Source organism: Salmo trutta, chromosome 13 (genome assembly GCF_901001165.1).
Source record: "Salmo trutta chromosome 13, fSalTru1.1, whole genome shotgun sequence".
In the NCBI taxonomy this organism is placed as follows: domain Eukaryota; kingdom Metazoa; phylum Chordata; class Actinopteri; order Salmoniformes; family Salmonidae; genus Salmo; species Salmo trutta.
In genome coordinates, this window is record NC_042969.1 from 18,563,809 (window position 1) to 18,588,419 (window position 24,611).

Consider the following 24,611-nt stretch of genomic DNA (forward strand, 5'->3'; position numbering starts at 1 on the left):
GTAGAATCGGTCTAAAAAGCACAGTTCCAAATGTATTTATTTGCCAGAGTAAGTTACTCTATGGTCCAATCAGGCTCAGACAAGGCTACTTGCTTATTACTCTTTTACTTTTAAGATATTTGCGTGCGTATGTAACAAATAACACTGTGACCAATCATTTATTAAGAAAGGATGAGAATAATTTATTCATAGAGTTTTATTCCTTTCAACATTAAATGCGTCAGCAACAACACATTGAACATAGTACACGTGGGCAGTTTATTTTCCACTCTAATTTTCAAAATCAACCTGCTTCTGCTCAAAGGTCTACCTTGCTGCATGAATCTGTTCATGTCTGCTCTAGAATTGAATCTGTTCCCACATTCCATGCAGTGGTAAGTATGGTGGTATTTCTAACCAAAAGGAGAAAGACTTCTTCAAAACAACTTTATAAGATTTGCAAAAATGAAGCAATCAACCATCACTAAAAATAGTCAGACTTGAAAAGCTCCATGATCAGAGCTGTCTTTCACCTTTTATAGAAAGTATGTACTTTTATCTTTGTGACAGTTAGCAGATGTGCAGAAACAGGCCCTGGGAACAGAGTTGTAAGAAGTATTTTAGTTCATCAGTGTAGATCATGATAGCTGATATCGCCTCCACTCTCTGTTCCTCCCTGCAAATCCCACATAGCTAAATTCCTGCCGATCGTAAACACAGGAGGTCACAAACTGTGTCACATCCAAGCAGCTCATAAATCTGTGCGCTCAGATTTATGACTAAGTCACACAAGACAAGCCTGTATCAGTAAAAACTAACATAACAGTAGACAATTCTCTTAAGTAAAAAGAGCATAGTATGTCTAATTAAACAGTATAGCATGTAATTAATATTTAATTTCCACCACATAAGGCATCTCTGCAGTGTGAATGACCCTGTGTTTCTTTAAGCCACTCTGAAGGCTGAAGCTCTTCCCACACTGAGAGCAGCTGAACGGCCTGTCCCCCGTGTGGCGCTGCATGTGTACCCTGAAGTGGGACATGTACACAAAACCCTTACCACACTGGGAGCAGGTGAAGGCCTTCTTCCCTGTGTGGTGGTACTTCTGGTGGTGTTTGAGGTTTCGGAGCTGAGGGAAGCTCTTCCCACAGTGTGGACAGCTGTAGGGTTTGACCCCAAGCTCTGCCGTTGTGTTGATGCTCAGGCCATTGGGACTGGTCTCAAGGGCCCCTACAGCATGCTCTGTCCCCTGGGTGGGTATCAATGACCTTGGGAGTAGGTGCTGCTCCTTCCTGGTCCATGGTGCTGGAGGTAGAGGTGGAGGGTCCCTGGCCAATTGTGCTGGAGGTAGAGGCTCACTGGTCCATCTCCCAGGATGTGAGCTCAATCTCTGCAAATGACTCAGACTCATCATGGGGGAATCTGGGGATGTGATCATCTGGGTAACCAAGTCCCCCCAGTCATCAGACTCCTCTTTAATATGGACCACATGAGCCTTCCTCTCTTCCATCCTTTCGGAGATACAGGAAGAGCTGGGTGTGGCCGTTTCCTGTGGACACTCTCTCTCTGGGAGAGCACTGGTTCCACCTGGCTGGAACATCTCCTGTTTGATAACACAACCTTCCTCTTCTCCTGAGGATGGAACAGAACAAAGTTATAGATCCTATATTAGGTGTGTGTGTGTGTATGTATATCTCTCCTCACTCACCTAACAGAGCCTCTTCTCTCTCCTCAGTGTCTCCAGCACAACCACATCTTCTACACATCCCCCTTGGCTCACACTCTTCCCTCTTCTTTCTCTGCTCTTTCTCTTCAACTTCCCTCCTCTTCCTCTCCTGCTCTCCATCCCTCCATCTCTGCTCACACTGCTGCAGCCTCTCCTTCAAGACGTCCACTTCCTGCTTGCTCCATGTCACTTCCTCCAGGAAGCTGTCCTTCACCAGCCGAGTGATCTCATGCACAGCGGTTTTGAGGACTGTTTCCATGACTCCATTGAGCTGGTACTGGAAGGTGAGGATGGCCTCTGACATAGTTGCAACAACATCAATCCAACACTGGAAAAATCAACCCCCCTTCCCTTATTGGTACCAGTCCCAGAGTTCACAGCCAGTCTTCAATGGATGAGCTGACCCCCTTGTTTCCCAGTTCGGGTCACTATAATGGAAAGACTGGGATTTAGCCTCCTCCAGATCACACCAGTGCCCAGAGTCAGGGATCCTCCTGGAAATATGGGCAAGCTGTCAAATACACCAAATGTACTCTTAATGTGCTTCAAATATCTTGTCAGTAATATAAGGTTCACCTACCAATAATTTATCCCTGAAACATGATTGTAACGAACATATTAATAAACCCTTACTTACACCACGTTTGGCTGTGGTTAGGTAAACCACATAACGTTAACACATTTCAAGCTTGCTAGCTAGTAGGTGTTTTTAGCAACGCATGTGTATTTACATACACTGTTTAATAATACAATCCTTTACATGTCTCAAATTCCCCCACCATAATGATTAACCGTCCTGCCCTCCTGCACAGTAAGTTGCAATGGAATTGTATTTAACTCCTGGCTTCCCCCGGACTGTTTCTGTGCCACCCAATACAATAGAAAGCAATGCTAGAATGTAAATACACCCGCGTTTCTAATAGCACCTAGCTAACTAAGCTAATAACACAGGGTTGTGTAGCAGCTTTCTGACCATTTGACACAAACAAAAATATGCTTACCACTTTCTAAACGTTATTTTTGGTGCGCGTCAACAAATCAACTAGTAACACAACCTCCTACCTATCACTACCAGAACTGTACACACAGGCAAGAGACAGGCAGCTACTATATATTAGTGATGTCACGTTTTATACCGGAACTCCGAGGCATGCGTAGAAGTAGTTTAACGGTTTATTTCGAAGCAGTGTACGGACGCTTGTATCGCTTTGTCAGAAGCACGTGATCAATGACGTCCGAATCGTCGTTTTGTCGAACAACCACCTGATTTGTTTCTGTGGAAGACAAAAAAAATTACCCCAAAGATTTTTTTCTGCTGCAACCCTGCGCGTGCGACGTCAACCATAATAATTTGTCTGTTCTAAATTATTTTGACCAGCAGCTGCCACTAGTGTACGTGTTGATCAGAGCCTAGAGTAATGAACATATTTTCGACCCAATTAGCTTGAAATGCTCAATGCTTCGTTTCCCGAACACTACTGTATATTATAGCACAGATTATACATTATAGCTGAACTAATACCTTACTAGACTGTAGAGGATGGGTCCCTCCCCCACTAATCTGTGACATCGAGGTGATCATACTGCCAATGCAATTGCACAGATCTAATATTTTTCTTTGATGTGACAATCTGTCTAAAAAGCACAGTTCCAATGTATTTATTTGCCAGAGTAAGTTACTCTATGGTCCATTCGGGCTCAGACAAGGATACTTGCTTATTACTCTTTTACTTTTAAGATATTTGTGTGCGTATGTAACAAATAACACTGTGACCAATAATTTATTAAGAAAGGATGAGAATAATTTATTCATACAGAGTTTTATTCCTCTCAACATGAAATGAATCAGCAACTATAGATACATTGAACATAGTACACATGGGCAGTTATTCCCCCCCTCTGATTTTCTAAATCAACCTGCTTCATCTCAAAGGTCTACCTTGCTGCATGAATCTGTTCATGTCTTTTCAGGTCCGCTCTAGAATTGAATCTGTTCCCACAGTCCGTGCAGTGGTAAGGCATCTCTGCAGTGTGAATGACCCTGTGTCTCTTCAAGCCACTCTGAAGGCTGAAGCTCTTCCCACACTGAGAGCAGCTGAACGGCCTGTCCCCTGTGTGGCGCAGCATGTGTACCCTGAGGTGGGACATGTACACAAAACCCTTACCACACTGGGAGCAGGTGAAGGCCTTCTTCCCTGTGTGGTGGTACTTCTGGTGGTCTTTCAGGTTTCGGAGCTGAGGGAAGCTCTTCCCACAGTGTGGACAGCTGAAGGGTTTGACCCCCAGCTCTGCCGTTGTATTGATCATCAGGCCGTAGGGGCTGTCCTCGAGGGCACCAACAGCATGCTCTGTTCCCTGGGTGGGTATCACTGACCTTGGAAGTAGGTGCTGCTCTTTCCTGGTCCATGGTGCTGGTACTGTAGGAAGAAGCTCACTGGCCCCATGATGTGACTTCAATCTCTCCAGACAACTCTGGCTCATTATGGGGGAATATGTGGATGTGATCATCTGGGTAACCAGATCCCCCCAGTCATCAGACTCCTCTTTGATGCGGACGACATGGGCCTCCCTCTCTTCCATCCTTTCAGAGACACAGGAAGAGCTGGGTGTAACCGTTTCCTCTCTCTCTGGGAGAGTGCTGGGTCCACCTGGCTGGAAGATCTCCTGTTTGATAACACAACCTTCCTCTGCTGCTGAGGACAAAACAGTAGAAAGTTATAGATCCTATATCGTGTGTGTGTGTGTGTGTGTGTGTGTGTGTGTGTGTGTGTGTGTGTGTGTGTGTGTGTGTATGTATATATATATATATATATATCTCCTCACTCACCTAACAGAGCCTCTTCCCTCTCCTCAGTGTCTCCAGCACAACCACATCTCCTACACATCCCTGTCTGCTCTCTCTCTTCCCTCTTCTTTCTCTGCTCTTTATCTTCCCTCCTCTTCTCCTCTCCATCCCTCCATCTGTGTTCACACTGCTGCAGCTTCTCCTTCAAGACGTCCACTTCCCGCTTGCTCCCTGTCACTTCTTCCAGGAAGCTGTCCTTCACCAGCCGAGTGATCTCATGCACAGCGGTTTTGAGGATTGTTTCCATGACTCCATTGAGCTGGTACTGGAAGGTGAGGATGGCCTCTGACATAACTGCAACAGCATCAATCCAACACTGGAAAAAAGTTCAAGAAGCTATGAAAAAAAGTTCAAGAACCTCCAAAGTTCAAGAAGCTATGAAACTGGCACGTAGCTTCAAGATTACACCAGCACCTAGGGAGTCCACCTGGAAACAGGAACAAACTGTCAAATACATGATAAGGGAGACCCTGCAGTGTGGACTGTCATCTTTGGGGCGGCGGGGTAGCCTAGTGGCTAGAGCGTTGGACTAGTAACCGAAAGGTTGCAAGTTCAAATCCCCGAGCTGACAAGGTACAAATCTGTCGTTCTGCCTCTGAACAAGGCAGTTAACCCACTGTTCCTAGGCTGTCATTGAAAATAAGAATGTGTTCTTAACTGACTAGCCTAGTTAAATAAATGTTTAAAAATATAAAATAATTTTGCCAGTGAAATAGGGAAGCTCAGCGACCAATAGCCATTCAGGCAAACAAAATGTTTAGCTATTAGTAATAGCTTTAAGACATTATTAGCGTCATAGCTAGTTAGCACTACCAGAGATGCTAGATAGCAGAATGTTGTCCTGCTTTTCTTGCTAGCACAGTAGCAAATGTTATCAAGTTGGTAGCAGCTTCATTTGACTCGAATGAAAGTTTCCTTAATACTTGCCAAACGTGTCAATCAGCAAGTTGGAAACGTTCAATCTCTCATCCTAGTGCCACAAAGTGTGTAACAATATGTGCTGACTGTACACAGGTAGCTAGCTAACAACGTTAGGCGGCTGGGTCCTGCCCCCTGGCACGTGCTTCAAGGGGATCATCATGAGAAGGCGATTGCGCAGAAGTAGTCTCCAGAATAGATATAAGATTTTAAAATAAGTCTCTTTCTTTTCCTAACTGGTTTGAGAATACAATTATTTTGGCTGGTCAGTTACTGAATGAGGATGGATATCTACTCTCATTTGCAGAATTTCTTGGTACATTTAGAATTCCAATAACCCCACAAGAATATGCAATTGTTTTTGATGCGATTCCAAGGAGGGTTGTATTTCTTTTAAATTCCTCTGTGGTTGTAGATTTACATGAAAATATATTCATTGGCAATATTAATATCAAAGATAAATGTAGTAATAAACAGATTAGGAATATTGCTTGTGATACTACAATTCCCTCAGGAAGATTTTTTGGGTTGAATATCTATGGTGATATACAATGGTGGAAAGCATGGAAAATTACTAACAAATATTGTATCAGTAACAAGCTAAAGGAAGTTTCATTTAAAATGTTACATAGAATTTATCCTGTGAAACATGTTTTGGAAAGATTCAAGCAGAATATTGACTTTAATTGTGATTTCTGTTGTGATTTTTTTTGCCTGTATTTATAGTAGAATTTTTTGGATTGACATACATAACTTTGTTACAAAACAAATAGGACCGGTTGTACAATTTAATGGTTTTGATATTATGATTTATTTCAGAAATTCTGACATTGATCAAGATGTAGTATATTTAATTAAACTGCTAATAATATTAGGTACATTTCATATTCACAAATGCAAATGGTCTAATTCAAAACCTAACTTGTTTCACTTTATAAATTAATTTAAACAATATGGCACTACTTTAACGAAAAACAAAAAGGCAATTAAAACTTGTTTTATTATTAATGAATATGATTTGTTTGTTTAGGATTCCTGGCAATGTAAATAGTTTGTATGTATGATTGTTTGCATGTGACTATTCTTCTTTTGTTTGTGGATGCAGACTCTATAATAAATAGATGATATCTTATCTACATTGTTCCACTGTTCCATGAGGTAGATAAATAACCTTCACAATGTTCGACTGGTGGAAGACTCCTTCGGGGCTTGGGAACGTATGAACAGGAATAGCAAGTAACCTATATTTGCATGTTCAATGCTTGTTCAAGAATGAAACTACACCGTTTTTTTAGGTGCTGTGTGACAATTGTAACCTTATAAGGTGCCTTGTTCTGGGCCTCCCAAGTGGTGCAGCGGTCCCAGGCTGTGTTACAGCCAGCCTTGACCAAGAGACCCACCTCCTCACCAACTAACTCAGACTACCAGTTTAACTCTGTATTCAAAGTAGCCATTTCGCCCTCCACTGGTTAGTAAACTCTCCATATCCCCTCCTACATTAGCAACATGATATCAATCCTACAGTCAGTGTGTTTATTGCCCTTTTCCCTCTCTAAAAACATAAGGTAATATTTAACCTCTCAACTAAAAGCATTGAATGATGAAACTCTTGAATAGCTATTTCAAGTGGAGAAACAGCCCATGTTCCTAGGTCAGCTTACTCTTTACTTGATCTCCTGGCCTGATGATTAATACCAATTACAGAATGATGGATTTACATGAAAATAAAATAAACAGTAAGGGGAGAAAACAATCATCTGTACATAAACAAATAAAATAAGATAAAGGATGCGTTCAGAACACATTCACACAACGTGGGAAAGGAAACATACATTTGATCACATCACTGTTATATCTTGAGTCATCATAACAGTGTATTATACATAACAGTGTATTGTACATTTAAGCAATAAGGCACGGGGGTGGGGGTGGTATATGGCCAATATACCACGGCCAAGGGCTGTTCTTATGCATGACGCAACACGGAGTGCCTGGATACAGCCCTTAGCTGTGGTATATTGGCCATATACCACAAACCCCCAAGGTGCTTATTGCTATTATAAACTGGTTATCAACTAATTAGATCAGTAAAAATAAATGTTTTGTCATACAGGTGGTATAGGGTCTGATATACATTTACATTTTAGCAGACGCTCTTATCCAGAGCGACTTACAGTAGTGAATGCATACATTTCATACAATTTTCTTTTTTTTTCCTGTGCTGGCCCCCCGTGGGAATCAAACCCACAACCCTGGTGTTGCAAACACCATGCTCTACCAACTGAGCTACAGGGAAGGCTATATACCATGGCTGTCAGCCAATCAGCATTCAGGGCTCGAGCCACCCAGTTTATGAAAGAGTTTATATCATGGCATTGTTGAATACTCCTTTCTGATTGTCTTGAAGGGCATTCTAGAGGAAGCATTATTTCCCTATAACACACGGTATATTCACACCTTATAAAATTCAATGGCTATAGTTCATTTTTACAAGTTAAGTATGAGATGCTTTTGAAATGTATGTTATACTAAATTATAGTTTTAACCAATGTTCCCTCTAAACTGCGCGCGTGCGCATTCTTGTCCGTCTCTGTACCCTGTTGTACGTCCCGGGTTTCTTCACAGCAGAAAAAATATTAGCCCATAAGGAGAAGCACAAGATTGAATTTCACTCAACTTTCTAGAGCAGTGGTCACCAACCGGTCGATTTCCAAGGCATTCCTAGTCGCTGGCCAAACATGTCTGTAAAAACTCAACATTAAAGTGTTCCTATTTTTTTAATTCATCTCGGTCTGTTGGCGGTAGCTGCACCTGATTCAGCTTCCCTGTGCGCCGGGTAGGCGAACTGTTGCCATTTTTAACCATTTCATGTCTCTAAACTAAAGGAACATACTCTGCCTTCTTGTAACTTAAAGCCAGTGGTGGAAAGTACTCAATTGTCATTGTAGTGCCTAAATTGGCCAAAACAATTTCCATTCTAATCCTTTAACCACGATGGAGAGGGGTGAAATGTTGATTCAAGATGAAAAATAATAATACCTGTATTTGTTGTTCTTCTGAATACAAGAATGTACTGAATTCTACCAAAACTAATTTTGATTATTAAACCTAATCAAACAAACAGCATGGTATGGCCAAAATAGTATGTGCTGCCATTCCAGTCACTCCCAGTAGTAGGCCTTGGAGCACGTTTGCCTTTTAACTGTAATCTCCATTGGCCTGTAGAGGGGGTACGCACATTTGACAGGGGATTAGTGGCAAACACCGGCCCCAATTGTATTTGGTGTGAAATCAAAAACAATTATTTACTTAACTTGAAGGAGCCTTCCTCTTAGACTGCACCTTCTTGCAGTAGGTAGATCTTGATATTGGTCTTTCTATAATATTGGTTCTTGTTTTTAGGCGTACTGCACGTACTAACCGCTTGGAATCAAGCTTGGTCTCAACAAAAAGTCCAAGTATCCATGCACTACGTGGTGCCGTGGGGTCCATTACCATTCCTTCATGGAAGCTGCGTTTCACTTTACCCCACTTTTCTTTCCTGCAAGAGTGGCAGGTACTCCTGTGTCCATCTCTTCCGAAATAAGTCGGCCATGTACTGGACATGCTTCCAAAGTCGTCTGATGTACAGGTAGTTTTTTTCAAAGGTTCCAGGGGGTAGGGCAGGCTTCGACTTTAACAGTCAAATGTGATTTGGCGTGAGTGCTTCTAGATCCAGGGGATCGTTGGTTACCGTGGTGATTGGGCAGCTGTTTAGAATGGCCTCTACTTCACACAGCACAGTGTGCAATCCCTCCTAAACTAGGGTCTGTTGTTTCAGGACAGAATGAAGCACCTGGCAAATCATCCCAATGAGCCTTTCCCAGAATCCTCCATGGTGGGATGCCCCAGGGGGATTGAAACTCTGTTGTATTCCTTCATGAAGGAGAGCATCTTGGATCTTGCCTTGATTTAAATCAGATATAACTTCTCTGAGTTCTCTCTCAGTGCCAATGTAGTTAGTCCCATTATCATGTCTCACATGTTGTACTTGTCCTCTTCTGCACATAAATCTTCTTATGGCGTTGATACACGAATCCGTGTCAAGAGAGTATGCAATTTCAATGTGTAATGCTCTAGTGGGCATACATGTAAAGATCACTCCATATCTTTTAACATTTCCTCTTCCTTTTTTGATTTCTATAGGACCAAAGTAATCCCCACCTAAGTTGGTAAATGGTGGGATGTCTAGCATGGTCCTTTCAAGTGGCAAATCTGCCATCTTCTGCTCACCAATCTTGCCTCTTTGCTTTCTGCACACAACACACTCTGTAATGATTTTCCTTGCTGTAGAGTTTGAATTGGTGATTCAATACCTTTGACGGGGAGAAGTGAGAGCATGTGATTCCTTCCATCGTGTCCTGTTTGTTGATGTATGTGGTGGAGGATAAGTGTAGCTATGTGAAGGTCTTTGGAGAGAATGACAGGGTGCTTGACTTCTTCAGGCATAGCTGTCTTACACAGCCTTCCTCCGACTCCGAGAACTCAATCCACCAACACTGGATCCAATTTATGAGTGCTACTTCTTTTCTTGACTGTAGATAGCGTCATTGTCAAAGTCAAGATCTCCTTTGGGAGTCTGTCTTTGGGTGAAACGAATGATCGCCACCTCTGCATTCAAAGGTTTGTCCAGACTTACAGCTAGACCACCGCATGTTGTCTTGTAGGCTTGAATCTTGTCTTTCACCATCTGGTTCTGTGAGTGTGTGTGTATGTTGTGTGTGTGTATTCCTGTACAAGTGACTAACACTTTTTTCACTTTCAGGAACCAAGCCACTGCAGGCTTCAACTTCATCCAAGTGTAGAAATAAAATAGCAGTTTGTTGGTAGGATTTTCAATCTCATTGACAGTAGTACTGCAGACAACAATACTAATTGTAATCTCAGGGTCTTCAAATGTGAGGGAAACTGAGTTCATGTGTTCCAGGGGCCACTCCACTTCTGGTTTCCATAGAAATGCTGGGCCATGGATCCACCTTTTGCACTCCAGAAACTTGTTTCCATTCAGGATTTTCCCTAGTATCCGCATACCTCCACTGTAATGCGGATGTGTTCTTTCTGATAACAGAGATCCTATTGGCCACAAATGTTGAAACCTTGTACGCTCATTGGCTATGTACTTGAGCACTGACTGTCCCCCAGGGGCCAGTTACCCCATGGGGGGGATTACCCAGTACTTAAAAAAAACCTTCCTTTTTCTAAAAACATTTCATGAAATAACAAAAAAAGTGTAAACTGTAGCCATTTATTTCCCTTTATTGTTTATTCACCTAAGCATGACCTTCATCCACATACCAATTGTTTTCCAAACATTTATTTATTAGACATTGTTCTAAGGGGGTGGGGGCAGTTACCCGTAGTAGCGTATCATTAATTTATTCAAGTCCAAAAATGGATGTAGCACCTAGGGATTCTAGCTTTAACACAAGACATGTTCAGTACCTTTACTGTGCTTAAAACAGTTTTGACCATTCTGTGCATGCGAGTGGGGTGTGGCCTCTGAAATGTAAGTCTCTCGTTAGCGAGAAGTAATTTGCCATTGGTGTGTTTATAGTCGTGATGGGAAGTTCGGCTCTTTTTACTGAAAATCTTTTCGACCCGTTCAGTCAAAAGAACGAATCTTTAGACTAATTTTGTTCGAGTCAGTAATGCCCAGAGCACACAGGACCCCTACTGGCGAACGGTGAACTGAAAACTCGAAAGAGTCATGATTCTACAAGCTTCTCGTTCACAATAGGGGACTTATTGGAGCTGTCATTTGTGACTGAGGCATGTAAACGTGGGATTTAAACAATATACATTTGATGATTGCTATGCATACAAATAAGATTAATTCTTGATACATTTTAAACTAAGTTGTGGCCACAACTGGACTAGATTGTGAACGACTGTGCGATAAGCACAATGCCATTCGCGAACTGCAGCCCCTCAAACGATTCGTTCTCGAGTGGGAGTTGAGCAGATTCTAGAGGCTGTGTATGTTTTGGTTCTACAAACCTCAAAGCTGTGTCCATCATAACATTTCATGATCAATTAATTGCATTCATTATTGCACAATGCGATCAATGATCAGTTGTAAACATGTATTTTTCTTCTCTATGCTCGTGATCTATTCCCTGCGAGCATGTCAGAGCTGGTGGTCGGAGCACGTCTCTGGAGCCGCTGAGCCGGAGGAGCGTGTATTAATCCTGCTGTAGGATTCATTGAGAACGAACGACTAAAATGAACGAGTCACTCAGAAAAACAAATCATGACTCTCGAGTCAGTAAAAAGAGGGGGGGGGGGGGGGGGCAGTGCCCCTGTGACAAAATTTCGGACCCCTTTTTGCTATCGTTCTTTTTTTACATCCGTTATTAGACAGTGGTAACAATGATGATTATGAACATGGTATTTTGCCTGCTAATGCCTGCAATGCAGTGAAGAAAACGATATGACAACAATAACGTCTAATGTAACTGGCCCCTCTAACAGTACAACTGGCCTCAGCTTGGCCCCCCCAGTTGAAATGGTCTAGAACCGCCACTGTTACAGGCCCTCTATAGACTGCCAATGAACCATGATATTACTGCTTACTTCAAGCCACTAGAGTGGGCGCAGTGCTCTTCTCTCAATTGCTCAACATTCTCAACATTGCTCTCTACCGCCCAAGTATAGAACCAGCTGTATTTGCCTGTCCATGACTGTTTGGCTTTAGGAGCAGAAATAAAATAACTTTTTCCTGATAATAGAAACTTTTAGACTGACTATGGACTGGTATACTAATGGTTATCTTCTTGCTCGCCTTTCATGTTTATAGAATAAACACTCAAAACAACACAATAAACATGAGAACTTTTATTGTAACAACAATGCAGTCTCTTGATTTAATTGGATATCTTATCATCCACTCTTCTTTCATTTTTTCGATGAAAGAACACCGCCGAATGTTGTGTTGTCCCAGGCCACGTTCCATTTTTCAGACGTTAATGCAGATCCTGAGACAGAGACAAATGTAATGGGTCAAAATGTTCAATTTGTGTGTGTGTATGTGTATGTGTACACACAGTGCCTTCGTAAGGTATTCAGACCCCTTGACTTCTTCCATATTTTGTTACGTTACAGCCTTATTCTAAAATTGATTCAATAAAAACAAATCCTCAGCAATCTACACACAATACCCCATAATGACAAAGCGAAAACAGGTTTTTAGAAAGTATTCAGACTCTTTTGCTATGAGACTCGAAATTGAGCTCAGGTACATCCTGTTTCCATTGATCATTCTTGAGATGTTTCTACAACTTGATTGGAGTCCACCTGGGGGTAAATTCTATTGATTGGACATGATTTGGAATTGCACACACCTGTCTATATAAGGTCCCACAATTGACAGTGCATTTCAGAGCAAAAACAAAGCCATGAGGTCGAAGGAATTGTCCATAAAGCTCTGAGACAGGATTATGTCGAGGCACAGATCTGGGGAAGGGTACCAAATAATTGTCTGCAGCATTGAAGGTCCCCAAGAACACAGTGGCCTCCATCATTATTATAATGGAAGAAGTTTGGAACCACCAAGACTCTTCCTAGAGCTGGCCGCTCGACCAAACTGAGCAATCGGGGGAGAAGGGCCTTGTTCAGGGAGGTGACCGAGAACCCGATGGTCACTCTGACAGAGCTCTGGAGTTCCTCTGTGGAGATGGGAGAACCTTCCAAGGACAACCACCTCTGCAGCACTCCACCAATCAGGCCTTTATGTAGAGTGGACAGATGGAAGCCACTCCTCAGTAAAAAAGGCACATGACAGCCCGCTTGGAGTTGACCAAAAGGCACCTAAAGGACTCTCAGACCATGAGAAACAAGATTATCTGGTCTGATGCAACCAAGATTGAACTCTTTGGCCTGAATGCCAAGCGTCTGGAGGAAACTTGGCACCATCCCTACTGTGAAGCATGGTGGTGGCAACATCATGCTGTGGGGATGTTTTATCAGCAGCAGGGACTGGGAGACTAGTCAGGATCGAGGCAATGATGAACAGAGCAAAGTACAGAGAGATCCTTGATGAAAACCTGCTCCAGAACGCTCAGGACGTCAGACTGGGGCGAAGGTTCACCATCCAACAGGACAATGACCCTAAGCACACAGCCAAGATAACACAGGAGTGGCTTCGGGACAAGTCTCTGAATGTCCTTGAGTGGCCCCGCCAGAGCCCGGACTTGAACCTGATCGAACATCTCTGGAGAGACCTGAAAATAACTGTGCAGCAACGCTCCCCATCCAACCTGACAGAGCTTGAGAGGATCTGCAGAGAAGAATAGGAGAAACTCCTCAAATACAGGTGTGCCAAGCTTGTAGCGTCATACCCAAGAAGACTCAAGGCTGTAATCGCTGCCAAAGATGCTTCAACAAAGTACTGAGTAAAGGGTCTGAATTCTTATGTAAATGGTATATTTCAGTTTTAATTTTTTAAATAAATTACAAGGATTTCTAAAAAGCTGTTTTTGCTTTGTCATTATGGGGTATTGTGTGCAGATTGATGAAGAAAATAAACAATGTAATCAATTTTAGAATAATGCTGTAACCTAACAAAATGTGGAAAAAGTCAAGGGGTCTGAATACTTTCCGAGGGTATTGTATATGCAAGCATGCAAGCGTGTACTGCACCTGTTAGGAGCGATGCTCAGGTGTTTGTTGGGCAGCTCACACAGTAGTTTAGAATACAGCAGGTTCTGTTCCTCACTGATAGCTCCAATGCTGTGGACAGAACCGTGTGGTTCCCCCAAACGTCATCATCTGGTCTGGAAAGATGTCAACGAAAAAGTATTGCAGAAAACAAAATACTTTTATCTACCATAATGCCAAGCCGTGTGAATACACATTTATTTACAGTCACACCCATTCTTCTCAAAAGTCCCTCAGTTCTAAAAGTTAGTGCTGGTCCACAAGTGTTTTAGGTACAGATTATAGCTGTAGATCATTTTACATGTACATTTTAGTCATTTAGCAGACATTCTTATCCAGAGCGACTTACAGTAGCGAATGCATACATTTCATACATTTTTTCCCGTACCGGTCCACTGTGGGAATTGAACCCACAACCCTGGCGTTGCAAACACCATGCTCTACCAACTGAGCCACACGGGACATTTAGTTACATTTAATTCCTTCCTACTACATCTGTTTGTGAGCTATGGAAAAGTTAAGACACTGTATACAACACGACGTGAAATTGGTTCTGTACATTAACAATTCGCACAATTATTTTTACTCACCTCAGGTCCTGGATTTCTCATGGCTTTGGACAGTTCCATTAGTTTCAGATTGCAATCTGGTCTCAGAGCATATTGTATTATTTATTAATGTAATTCCGACAGTCCATTTAGTATGATATGTTACGCTTCATATGGTATGTACACTACATAAACAAAGGTATGTGGACACCTGCTTGTTTAACATCTCATTCCAAAATCATGGGTATTAATATGGAGTTGGTTCCCCCTTTAATGCTATAACAGCCTCCACTCTTCCAGGAAGGCTTTCCACTAGCTGTTGGAACATTGTTGCGGGGACTTGCTTCCATTCAACCACAAGAGCATTAGTGAGGTTGGGCAATTAGGCCTGGCTCGTAGTCAGTGTTCCAATTCATCCCAAAGGTGTTTGATGGGGTTGAGGTCAGGGCTCTTTGCAGGCCAGTCAAGTCCTTCCACACCAATCTCGACAAACCATTTCTGAATGGACCTCGCTTTGTGCACGGGGGCATTGTCATGCTGAAACAGTAAAGGGCCTTCCCCAAACAAATTTGTAAGCACAGAATCCGAATTGCAATTCATACAATATGTTACAAATTCCAATTTGTTGTGGCTAACGTTAGCTAGACTAAGGGTAGGTTTAAGGTTGTCCATGATGAAATTTTAACACGCAACCTTTGGGTTGCTAGACGTTTGTGTTATACTCCCACCCACCCTACTCTCATTTTTGCCTTAAGTAAACTTCTGTCTTATGTAACCATACCAAACGTAACATATCATACTCATTTCCCAATGTCTTGGATTTACATTTACTATGTTACGTCTTGTCTATGATACCAGGCTGCAAATAGAAGTGCAGCAGGCATGGAAGCCTTGGCTACATGTGTTCATCATGAATAACCGGCATAGTTGTCAGTTTACCTGAAGCAAGATATATAGGTAAACCGCCTGTGCTGAGGACCATTCTACACGTTAAACAACTGTGTGGGCATATGAATGAGGTTTGGCTGCTGAAGTGTTTTTCATCCACCAGTGGCAACATACTTCCTATCACAAGAGAGGGTGTTATACATCTAAATGTCAGTACTATCATCTCAATTCAGAACAGTCTCCAATGTAATCTGATACCATTCTATCCAGTGACCCTGATTGAACCCCAGAAATGGTGCAAGGCAACAAAATGGTTGTCTGTATAGCACAGGTGGAGCGTGAATACATAAATCTTTGATTTGACATCTTAAAATATGTTACATCAGCCAACAGATACATCGACCAGAAATTGCAGAGGATAAATACACAAAAAGTCAAAAAGACATGTTTCTATTGCTGTCCTCTATTGGTGGACATGGGCTGCAGGGCAAACATCAAGTGTCATGGGCACTCTGTACCATACATTCAATGATATACGAAGTCCAATTATTTACATATGTACAAAAGGCAAATATACACACCTAGCAAATCCCTCCACCAGCGCAGAGTGGTTTACATTAAGCTAGGAGGCTATCAACTATACCTTATTTTTTCCCCCTGTACCTTGAACTTTACCTAACAATTTAACACAATAGTCTGTGTGAGGTAATGTTGAACTGCTTCATGCATGCTCCTAATTAACCCAATGTAAAGCATCCAGTAAGTTGTTAAAGACAAAGGGAAAACAGAACAAGTTGTGATCAATGAGAATCCCTTTATTGGAACATCAAAGCCAAGGGTCCAGTACAAATCAAGGATCTGCATAAAGCAAGGGTCCATTTATCAATGCTGCTCTACGTCAGCCTACTCTAATGCTGTACTACCGTTATTAAGGTGTGGGGGAAGGAGGGATCAGCTCCCATTGAAGTTTAGATCCAATGATCAGCCGAAGGTAGAGTTGTTCCAGGCTACGTTCGCTGCCTCCATGTCAAAGAAGTTCACGTAGATCCTGACACAGAGACACAAGAGGAATGAGTTAATATACTGCATGAACACTTCATATGCGTGTGTGTCCATTACCTGTCAGGGGAGATGCCCAGGTGTTTGTTAAGCAGTCCACACAGTAGTTTAGAGTACCGTTTCTGAGCTCCTTCCATCTTTCCAATGCTGTGAAGGGAGCAGAGAGCACAAGGGTCTCCTTTCCCTCCAAACATCATCAACTGGTCTGGGATGATGTGCACAGCAAGGTACTGAGAGAGACACACAAACAGAGAACAGGGCATAGAGTCAGTGGGAGCTGGAACAAACGCGCGTTTAAAAGGCATGAGGAAAACTCCAACCATGACAGTGAAATTGTTCATGTAAACTTGTAATAAATAAGAACTAGTTGTTGGATTGTGTGTTACAGTATTTCTGTCCTGGACCTATCAAAGTACAGCAGACCTGCAGCACTGTAAACCCTGTTCTCTTTTTGGAATATACAATATGCACATGCCCAGTTGTATAACGGTTCTGTTATGGATAGGTAAAGACTGAAGAGGTCGCTCAAGGGAAACAAAAGGGGGTACTCTGCAATGTCATTTTCGGTGCAGAAAAATACGTCAGCATCAAACTAGCTAGTTATCTACAACTGGGGCAAAAAAAGGCATTGCTGTGCCAAGTTTGGAAGACTCACCTGCACAGGTTTGCCCATCGCCTTGGCCAGTTCCTCTGTGGCCTCAGACAACAGTGCAGGCGGAATGTCACTCTTGGCCACATTAGTGTTTACCAAAAACATAGGCATGTTGATTGCTTCGCTGAAGTGCTCTGTGTTGCAGGAACTTTTACCGTGTTTAACACAGCTCTGATGCGGATGCAATCTGGAAGGGAGCTCCTTCTTCTTCTCTGTTTTTATTGGCGGACTACAAACAAAAACGGTATATTGCCGCCACCTACTGCATGGGGTGAAAACTGAGACATTTTTATGCAGAAAAAACTGGAAAAGGGAGAAGGCCGGGTGAAACGCACACGACAGTCATAGACAAGTAAATAGCGACCACAAGTGGTTGTTCAGGCTACGTATGCTCTGTACTGGGTCTTGGTTACGGAATGTAGAAAACAAACGGGACATTGACGCTCCAATTCGACAGATACGGTGGAATCATAGAGACGCGTTTGAAAACCCGGAATCGAGAAGAATTTGTGCCTTGGGCTGGAGTTGATTGGAATATTCAATCACGCAATGTGCGCACATTTTGTTTACTGTTGAATAGGTTCTGAATACGGTTCTGAATGTCTTAGCTATTCACAAAGATGACTGAAACTGTACACAAATTGGGTTTTAAATAAAATGAAGCTATATTTGTATTTGTTGAACTCTCCTGTATTGAGGCAAATCATATATTATGTACGGTCATATGCTCAACAAACGTTGAAATTACGCTTCAAGAATAAATGAATCGGTCATTCACAAAATATTCAACCTACAACTATTTTTCCACCAACTGCACGCAGTTGACTGCGTTGCGCAAATGGCCGATCTCGAATAATAAACATTCTATACTGTATCCCATGTAGGCCATGCTCCTCTGGATGCTGCTGACTGTTTTCTCTACTAGTGAAGGTGAGTTGATACTATGCCACTGTTGATTTGGCCTACCACTCAATACATCAATGGTTCCCAACCTTGAACCATTATTTTGACAAGGACTCATGCTGAGACCAAGGTCTCTTTTACAGATAAAAAATATACACATCAATACAATATGAACAGCACAAAAGAGATACACAACCCAGACATAAAAAACAAACACATGCTTCATTAAAAAGGTCCTCAATCAGCCATCTTGAATGCCCCGGAGGCACCAATTCATCCACTTTTCAAGAGTTTTAGTTTAGTTTATAGTTTATTTATACAAGAAAGGTGAAGAAGAAAAAAAACTACAACGGATTTACCGAACTGTAGAGACCGAAGGAATCTCCAGAGGTCGCAATCCCTGAGATCGTGTATGGTAATTTATACATCTGAAGGTTATGAATGATGTCAGGTGCAGCGTTTTTTTTTGTAAAAGAGCTTTATAAACAAAAGGAGAGCAACGCATCGATCTATGACACTTCAAAGAGGGCCAGCCTACTTTCTGATGCAGAATGTAGTGATGTGTACTCAACCTGTCGCCCGTAATAAAGTGTAGTACGCTGTGATGAACTGCATCCATTGGTTTCAGTGTATTGGTAGCTGCATTCATATACAGTGCATTCGGAAAGTATTCAAACCCGTTCCCTTTTTCCACATTTTGTTACGTTACAGCCTTATTCCAAAATGTATTAAATATATTTTTCCCCTTATCAATCTACTCACAATACTCCATAATGACAAAGTGAAAACAGGTTTTTAGCATTGTTTGGAAATGTATGAAAAATGTAAAACAGAAATACCTTATTTACATAAGTATTCAGAACCTTTCAGAGACATGATTCTGTCGAGGAACAGATCTGGGGAAGGGTACCAAAACATTTCTGCAGCATTGAAGGTCCCCGATAACACAGTGGCCTCCATCATTAAATAGAAGAAGTTTGGGTGGTTTGAGCACTGAATGCTGATTGGCTGAAAGCCATGGTATATCAGACCATATACCACAGGTATGACCAAAAAATACTTTTTAATGTTCTAATTACGTTGGTAACCAGTTTATAATAGCAATAAGGCACTTCGGGGGTTTGTGGTATATGGTCAATATACCACGGCTCCGCGTTGCGTTGTGCATAAGGACACCATGGCTAAGGGCTAAATTAGCCATATACCACACACCCCGTGCCTAATTGCTTAATGAAGCCAGGTTGAATTTCTACTACTTTCAAACTGCCTCTATTCTGTTCTTTCCAGCCTCTTCTCCGAGTGCCTTAATTCCAAGATCTCTTAGTTACTACTGCATATAGTCTATGGTGCATTGGCTCAGCAGAATGCACCTCTTTATATCTATGGTCACTCTGGTAGGCCAAAATACCAGATTGTCATGTTACTTTAACCCTGATCAGATCAGTATGGAAGTGTCCCTAGTAGTAGTAGTTTTATCTATGCACTGTCAATCTACTTTTTCTCAGTTGGTAGAGCATGGCGCTTGTAATGCTAGGGTAGCGGTTTTGATTCCTGGGAACACACAGATGTAAAATGTATGCAAGCACGACTAAGTTCCTTTGAATAAAAGCATCTGCTAAATGAGAGAGCGCAAATAGACACATCCAAAACCACTAATGCGCTTAAAATTGGTCTGTGTCACATGTATAACGGAGTGAAACAAACCACACTGAATAAAAATATAAATGCAACATGTAAAGTGTTGGTCCCATGTTTCATGAGCTGAAATAAAAGATCCCAGAAATGTTCCACACGCACAAAAAGCTTTCTCTCAAATGTTTTGCACATCCATGTTAGTGAGCATTTCTCCTTTGCCAAGATAATCCATCCACCTGACCTGTGTGACATATCAAGAAGCTGATTAAACAGCGAGATCATTACACAGGTAATGTCCACCAGAACTGTTGCCAGAGAATTGAATATTCATTTCTCTACCATAAACAGCGAGATCATTACACAGGTGCACCTTGTGCTGGGGTAAATAAAACACCAAAATGTGCAGTTTTGTCACAACACAATGCCACAGATGTCTCAAGTTGAGGGAGCGTGCAATTGGCATGCTAACTGCAGGAATGTCCACTAGAGCAGTTGCCAGAGAATTTAGTGTTGATTTCTCTACCATAAGCTGCCTCCAATGACATTTAAAAAAAAATGGCAGTATGTCCAACTGGCCTCACAATCGCAGACCAAGTGTAACCACGCCAACCAAGGAACTCCACATCCAGCTTCTTCACCTGCATGATCGCCTGAGGAGAGGTGGTGAGGAGTATTTCTGTCTGTAATAAAGCCCTTTTGTGGGGAAAAACTAATTCTGATTGGCTGGGTCTGGCCCACCTGTGACTGCAGCCCTGCCCAGTAATGTGAAATTCATAGATTAGGGCCTAATGAATTTCTTTCAATTGACTGATTTCCTTAGATGTAAGTCATGAAATTGTTGCATGTTGTGTTTATATTTTTGTTCAGTATAATTAAATCCCTTGAATACTTTGTCAATTTCCTCACTTTTTTTTGTTATCCCCCTTATTTGCCATGTATCACAGATGTCAGATGATATTACATGTAATAGACAAGCACCTGATGGGATAAGAACTGAAAAGCCATTTTCAATCAAAGAAATCGTGGTGGTTGCTTTATTTCATTTGAGAAACTGACACAGACCCTCTTCATCACCACCATCCTTTCCAACTATCCCCCCCTCTCTCCTTCCATCACTCCCCCTCTCTCCTTGCATCACTCCTCTCCCTTCCTCCTCTCCACCGCCTTCACCCTTCCCTCCAGGATGCTCATGCGGTCTTCCACTTGAACTGTTTTTTCTGATCCAGAGCCGGCCAGCCCCAGCAGGGCCCACCCCAGCACCAGGCTTGCTAGCCGGACGGCTGTGGTGTCTGAACCAGCCTTGGCATCGCTGACGATCAGGCCAAAGAGCCACAGCGCCGTGCCCGCCTTCAGCATCCAGAACACCCTCCTCACCACACCCACCAGCAGGCGCAAGATGATGGACAGCACCCAGTAGCCAATCAGAGCCAGCAGAGCCCACTGACCAGCCGAGGCCACGCCCTCTGCGGTGAAGTGAGGGAACGGCAGGTGGACTGGAGAGAAAGAGGGAAGGGGCAGGGTTAAGCGTGTTTGAATATTGCTGGGGGTAATGCAATTATTTTGCCGTCACCATCTTTACTCTTGAAATTGTCAGTGCATATATTTTAAGGCGTGAGTGAATTTGAGAAGCAATCATTGAGACGAATGGCATGTGCTGTTAGATCCTACTTCAGAGAATAAGTCACAGACACAAGAGGAAAAAGTCACACCTCCCAGTTCCCATACAGAGAGGGAGAAGCAGCTCTTCTTAGACAAGACCAAAACATTTCCCCTGGCACAACTATTAACTAACTAAAGATACTGGTCCGACGGCCTGTTAGTGAAAATGTTCTGGTTGCCAGTGGTGTGGTGGCAATACATTCTGATTTTAGCTCTTTAAATCCAGAAAAGATGGGATTCTATGCAGAAAGGATTCTCTCCCTCCAACTAAACATAAACTCTTGACACCCACCATCAACTCCTGTGACCCTGAGGATATCTGTGACGTAAAGAGCAAAGATATTCAGTCCGCTGGCAGCTCCCTCAGCCAGAAACCGGCTCAACATCTCAAAGAACTGAGGGAGAGAGAGAGGGAGAGTGAAGAATGTTTGACATTTGAGAATTATAACTGTTGCTCTGGTTGAAAAATATTATATTCCCTTTCTAGAGTAAAGCAGACATTCCCTTTAAAATGACCAATGAAGTCACCACATTTCCCCCGACCTATAGCTTATGTACAGTAACATTAATTTCTTCCCATGATCCTCTAGTGAGTGTTAGTGCAGCACGACTGACAACTGATACCCTTAAATTAGAACGATAGCAACAGCTGTGGTCAATCAGTATAAATAGGTTGGTCACTGATTCAATCGTCTCTGAACAAGATCTTTTTGTGGGTTGCAGGTATGTTTAATACCACAAACATATCTACAAGTTGCCTTTGATCACACACAGGCCTTCAGTTAGTCAGTTAAACAAAGGCCAGTCAGTTACTATCCAAGTGCAGTCCTATGCACAAGTGTCTTTCCCAGCTGGCATTATGGGGGTGTTGTTGATGCTGTTACACGTGTGTGTGTGTGTGTGTGTAATTCCGAAGCTGTCGTTCACGTCAAAAAAGACTTGACAGCTGGACCGACAACACTCCAGACTGTTTAGCTGAGGTCAAGGGTAGTCACAGTAGTAGGACACAGACAACTCTGCACCTGTTGCTACTACACAAGCAGCACTGTTCTGTGTGTCAAACAGAGGCAGCTGGTGGGAGGAGTGATACGAGGGCGGGCTCATTGTAATGGCTCCATTGGAACAAATGGAACCGAGTCAAAGATGTGGTTTTCTTATGTTTGATACCGTTCCATTCATTCCAGCCATTACAATGAGCCCGTCCTGCTATAGCTCCTCCCACCAGCCTCCTCTGGGTTAGAGCAGGACACAGACAACTTTCTATCTCTGACAGCTTGTAATGTGTCTGCATGCAACTTTTAAAAAGCCCCCCTGACAATCTAAAACATGGGAATGAATATGGCTATATACTGTTACAAACACATAAAACCATATATACAACTGCCATGATGTAGCCTCCAATTTGAGAGTGATGTTGTAATTTTCTGTAGGACACGCTGTATGAAGTGACTGACACGTGCCCTGCATTCAGGGCTATAAGGAGTTTTGTTTTGGGTCCATGTCAGAGCAGAGGTTATTCAGGCGGGGAACCTGGTGGCTTCTTACCATGGAATATATGTTCTCTTGACCAAGCACTGACTAAATACAACAGCACACTCTGGGGTTGGGGTGCCGGGCACACAGTAATGGCAGCAGGGGAGGGGGTGCATGAATATAGGCAGACATGAAATTAGGGCAGAGTAGAGTGGGGGTCAGAGGAGAGATTATCAGGTAGTGAGGCAAGGGTAGAGGGGGAGATGCAGGGAAGGGGGTCGGGAAGGAAAAAGGGGGTGGGATGGAGTGAAGGAAGTGATGCAGAGGAATGCAGTCAGATTTGAGGAGTACAATTTTAGTTGACAGTTAACCACAATTATGCAATGCTTTTGAAGGTAGCAAAGGTCACCCTTAGAAATAAGTTATAATTGATCAATTAAGTGTAGTTCATTGATGAATGAACATGCTAGAATAACAGGAAACAGGATTGGGTGCTGATTAGATTTACTAAAATAACGACTAATAAAGTAGGCCTACATTCAATATGGTTTATTTTCCAAACCTCACCTCAACAGTCGACTCGATCACATTGGTTCCCACCACGGCTTCCACGTATCTATGGACATCTTCGCAGGTCCCCGTGACCAGGGACCGGAGACTGAATGATGCTGGGGCTGCTTGAGGGCTCTCTTTGGACGGCATGGCCTGCCCGACGCATCGCGCTGCCAAACCGAGCACCAAAACAAGTGTGGATAATAAAACCCGTATTGAGGATGAATCTGCACTGTTGTTGATCATTTTGGAAAATCCGATTTTTTTTATTCCTTCACGTTATAAATAGAATGGACAATTACATAAAAACGTTTTCTATAGGATAAGCGGCGAAATCTATGGTCAACACAGATCGAGGTATGTGCAAATTTGCTTAAAAAAGGCGTAGTAAAAACCAAAGGTTTAAAAACGGCTTCGGTTGTCAGTCATTGAAACAAAACGGCCGAGATGTAGCCCATTACATCGGCGTGCTCTGCAGGGGTAATACAATCTGGAGACACGAGCCTTGCAAACCTGAGAAAACAGAATTAGCTGTGGCCCTATACTCTAAATTAGTGCTCGTGGGTTGTATAATCAAACATAAAATGAGTCACGTGCAAGTGATTAAATTACTTATCTCAGCGTTTTTAATTATAAACTTTGGCAACGTTACCCCAAACCAGAGCACCGTTCAAGGACATTTCATATTAACACAATGACTATATTTGGTATTGAACTGGTTAAGAATAGAACCGTAATTTCAAAAAAACGTTTAATTTTCCAGCGGTGGACAGTCTATATTTTGAACGCTAGTGATTATTTTACAACGTGTCGAGGTTTTTCAGGTTTGTGCGTTAAAAGGAAAGTTTTGGAAGGCACGATCATTGACGTACTTAAAAAGCGCGCGTCCCCCTAAAGGTTTTTGGTTTCAGTATTCCACACGGATTTTATTATATGTTAATTTGTTCCTTGCATCAATTTCAACGCCACGGTGGATTGTCTTGCAAAAAAGCCGCTACAACTCGATGGGCGCCCCTTTCCGTCAAGCGATGCTGGCTTCTGGTTTAGTACAATCTGACAGATCTCTCTTCAAACCGGTCT

At 42.5% G+C, this 24,611-nt stretch overlaps 4 protein-coding genes across 6 annotated transcripts; all 4 read right to left on the reverse strand.

The window, feature by feature from the left end:
* Positions 1-157: 157 nt before the first annotated feature.
* On the reverse strand, positions 158-2,999 carry LOC115205372 (zinc finger protein 629). 2 transcript variants are annotated; one of them, XM_029771297.1, is made up of 3 exons: positions 2,707-2,999; positions 1,688-2,199; positions 158-1,611 (listed from the first exon to the last, which is right to left on the reverse strand). In XM_029771297.1, the coding sequence occupies exons 2-3, from the start codon at positions 2,007-2,009 to the stop codon at positions 866-868; spliced, it is 1,068 nt and encodes a 355-aa protein (XP_029627157.1). In that variant the 5' UTR covers positions 2,010-2,199; positions 2,707-2,999; the 3' UTR covers positions 158-865. The 2 variants fall into 2 exon arrangements, with proteins under 2 accessions (XP_029627157.1, XP_029627158.1); XM_029771298.1 differs by having other exon boundaries at positions 1,688-2,216.
* Positions 3,000-3,485: 486 nt separating this feature from the next.
* Positions 3,486-5,601, reverse strand: LOC115205373 (zinc finger protein 616). 2 transcript variants are annotated; one of them, XM_029771299.1, is made up of 3 exons: positions 5,478-5,601; positions 4,533-4,866; positions 3,486-4,398 (listed from the first exon to the last, which is right to left on the reverse strand). In XM_029771299.1, the coding sequence occupies exons 2-3, from the start codon at positions 4,840-4,842 to the stop codon at positions 3,641-3,643; spliced, it is 1,068 nt and encodes a 355-aa protein (XP_029627159.1). In that variant the 5' UTR covers positions 4,843-4,866; positions 5,478-5,601; the 3' UTR covers positions 3,486-3,640. The 2 variants fall into 2 exon arrangements, with proteins under 2 accessions (XP_029627159.1, XP_029627160.1); XM_029771300.1 differs by lacking the exon at positions 5,478-5,601 and having other exon boundaries at positions 3,486-4,395; positions 4,533-5,123.
* Positions 5,602-16,392: 10,791 nt separating this feature from the next.
* Positions 16,393-17,547, reverse strand: LOC115205374 (macrophage migration inhibitory factor). The gene is made up of 3 exons (XM_029771302.1): positions 17,313-17,547; positions 16,718-16,887; positions 16,393-16,646 (listed from the first exon to the last, which is right to left on the reverse strand). Exons 1-3 carry the CDS (start codon positions 17,418-17,420, stop codon positions 16,580-16,582), a joined length of 345 nt encoding a protein of 114 aa, XP_029627162.1. The 5' UTR covers positions 17,421-17,547; the 3' UTR covers positions 16,393-16,579.
* Positions 17,548-20,851: 3,304 nt separating this feature from the next.
* On the reverse strand, positions 20,852-24,585 carry LOC115205376 (uncharacterized). The gene is made up of 3 exons (XM_029771305.1): positions 23,547-24,585; positions 21,799-21,901; positions 20,852-21,340 (listed from the first exon to the last, which is right to left on the reverse strand). Exons 1-3 carry the CDS (start codon positions 23,775-23,777, stop codon positions 20,982-20,984), a joined length of 693 nt encoding a protein of 230 aa, XP_029627165.1. The 5' UTR covers positions 23,778-24,585; the 3' UTR covers positions 20,852-20,981.
* Positions 24,586-24,611: the final 26 nt, after the last annotated feature.

Bases quoted from the DNA above. Each gene is read 5' to 3' on its own strand.
- LOC115205376 (XM_029771305.1), bottom strand. From the start codon at position 23,777: ATGATCAACAACAGTGCAGATTCATCCTCAATACGGGTTTTATTATCC. The intron at 21,902-23,546 runs GTGAGGTTTGGA...TCTCTCCCTCAG, and splicing joins TGATCGAGTCGACTGTTGAG to TTCTTTGAGATGTTGAGCCG. The intron at 21,341-21,798 runs GTGGGTGTCAAG...CTTTCTCTCCAG, and splicing joins CAGGGTCACAGGAGTTGATG to TCCACCTGCCGTTCCCTCAC.
- LOC115205373 (XM_029771299.1), bottom strand. From the start codon at position 4,842: ATGTCAGAGGCCATCCTCACCTTCCAGTACCAGCTCAATGGAGTCATG. The intron at 4,399-4,532 runs GTGAGTGAGGAG...TTTTGTCCTCAG, and splicing joins GAGGGAAGAGGCTCTGTTAG to CAGCAGAGGAAGGTTGTGTT.
- LOC115205374 (XM_029771302.1), bottom strand. From the start codon at position 17,420: ATGCCTATGTTTTTGGTAAACACTAATGTGGCCAAGAGTGACATTCCG. The intron at 16,888-17,312 runs GTGAGTCTTCCA...TGTCTCTCTCAG, and splicing joins CGATGGGCAAACCTGTGCAG to TACCTTGCTGTGCACATCAT. The intron at 16,647-16,717 runs GTAATGGACACA...TCTCTGTGTCAG, and splicing joins CTGGGCATCTCCCCTGACAG to GATCTACGTGAACTTCTTTG.
- LOC115205372 (XM_029771297.1), bottom strand. From the start codon at position 2,009: ATGTCAGAGGCCATCCTCACCTTCCAGTACCAGCTCAATGGAGTCATG. The intron at 1,612-1,687 runs GTGAGTGAGGAG...TTCCATCCTCAG, and splicing joins GAGAGAAGAGGCTCTGTTAG to GAGAAGAGGAAGGTTGTGTT.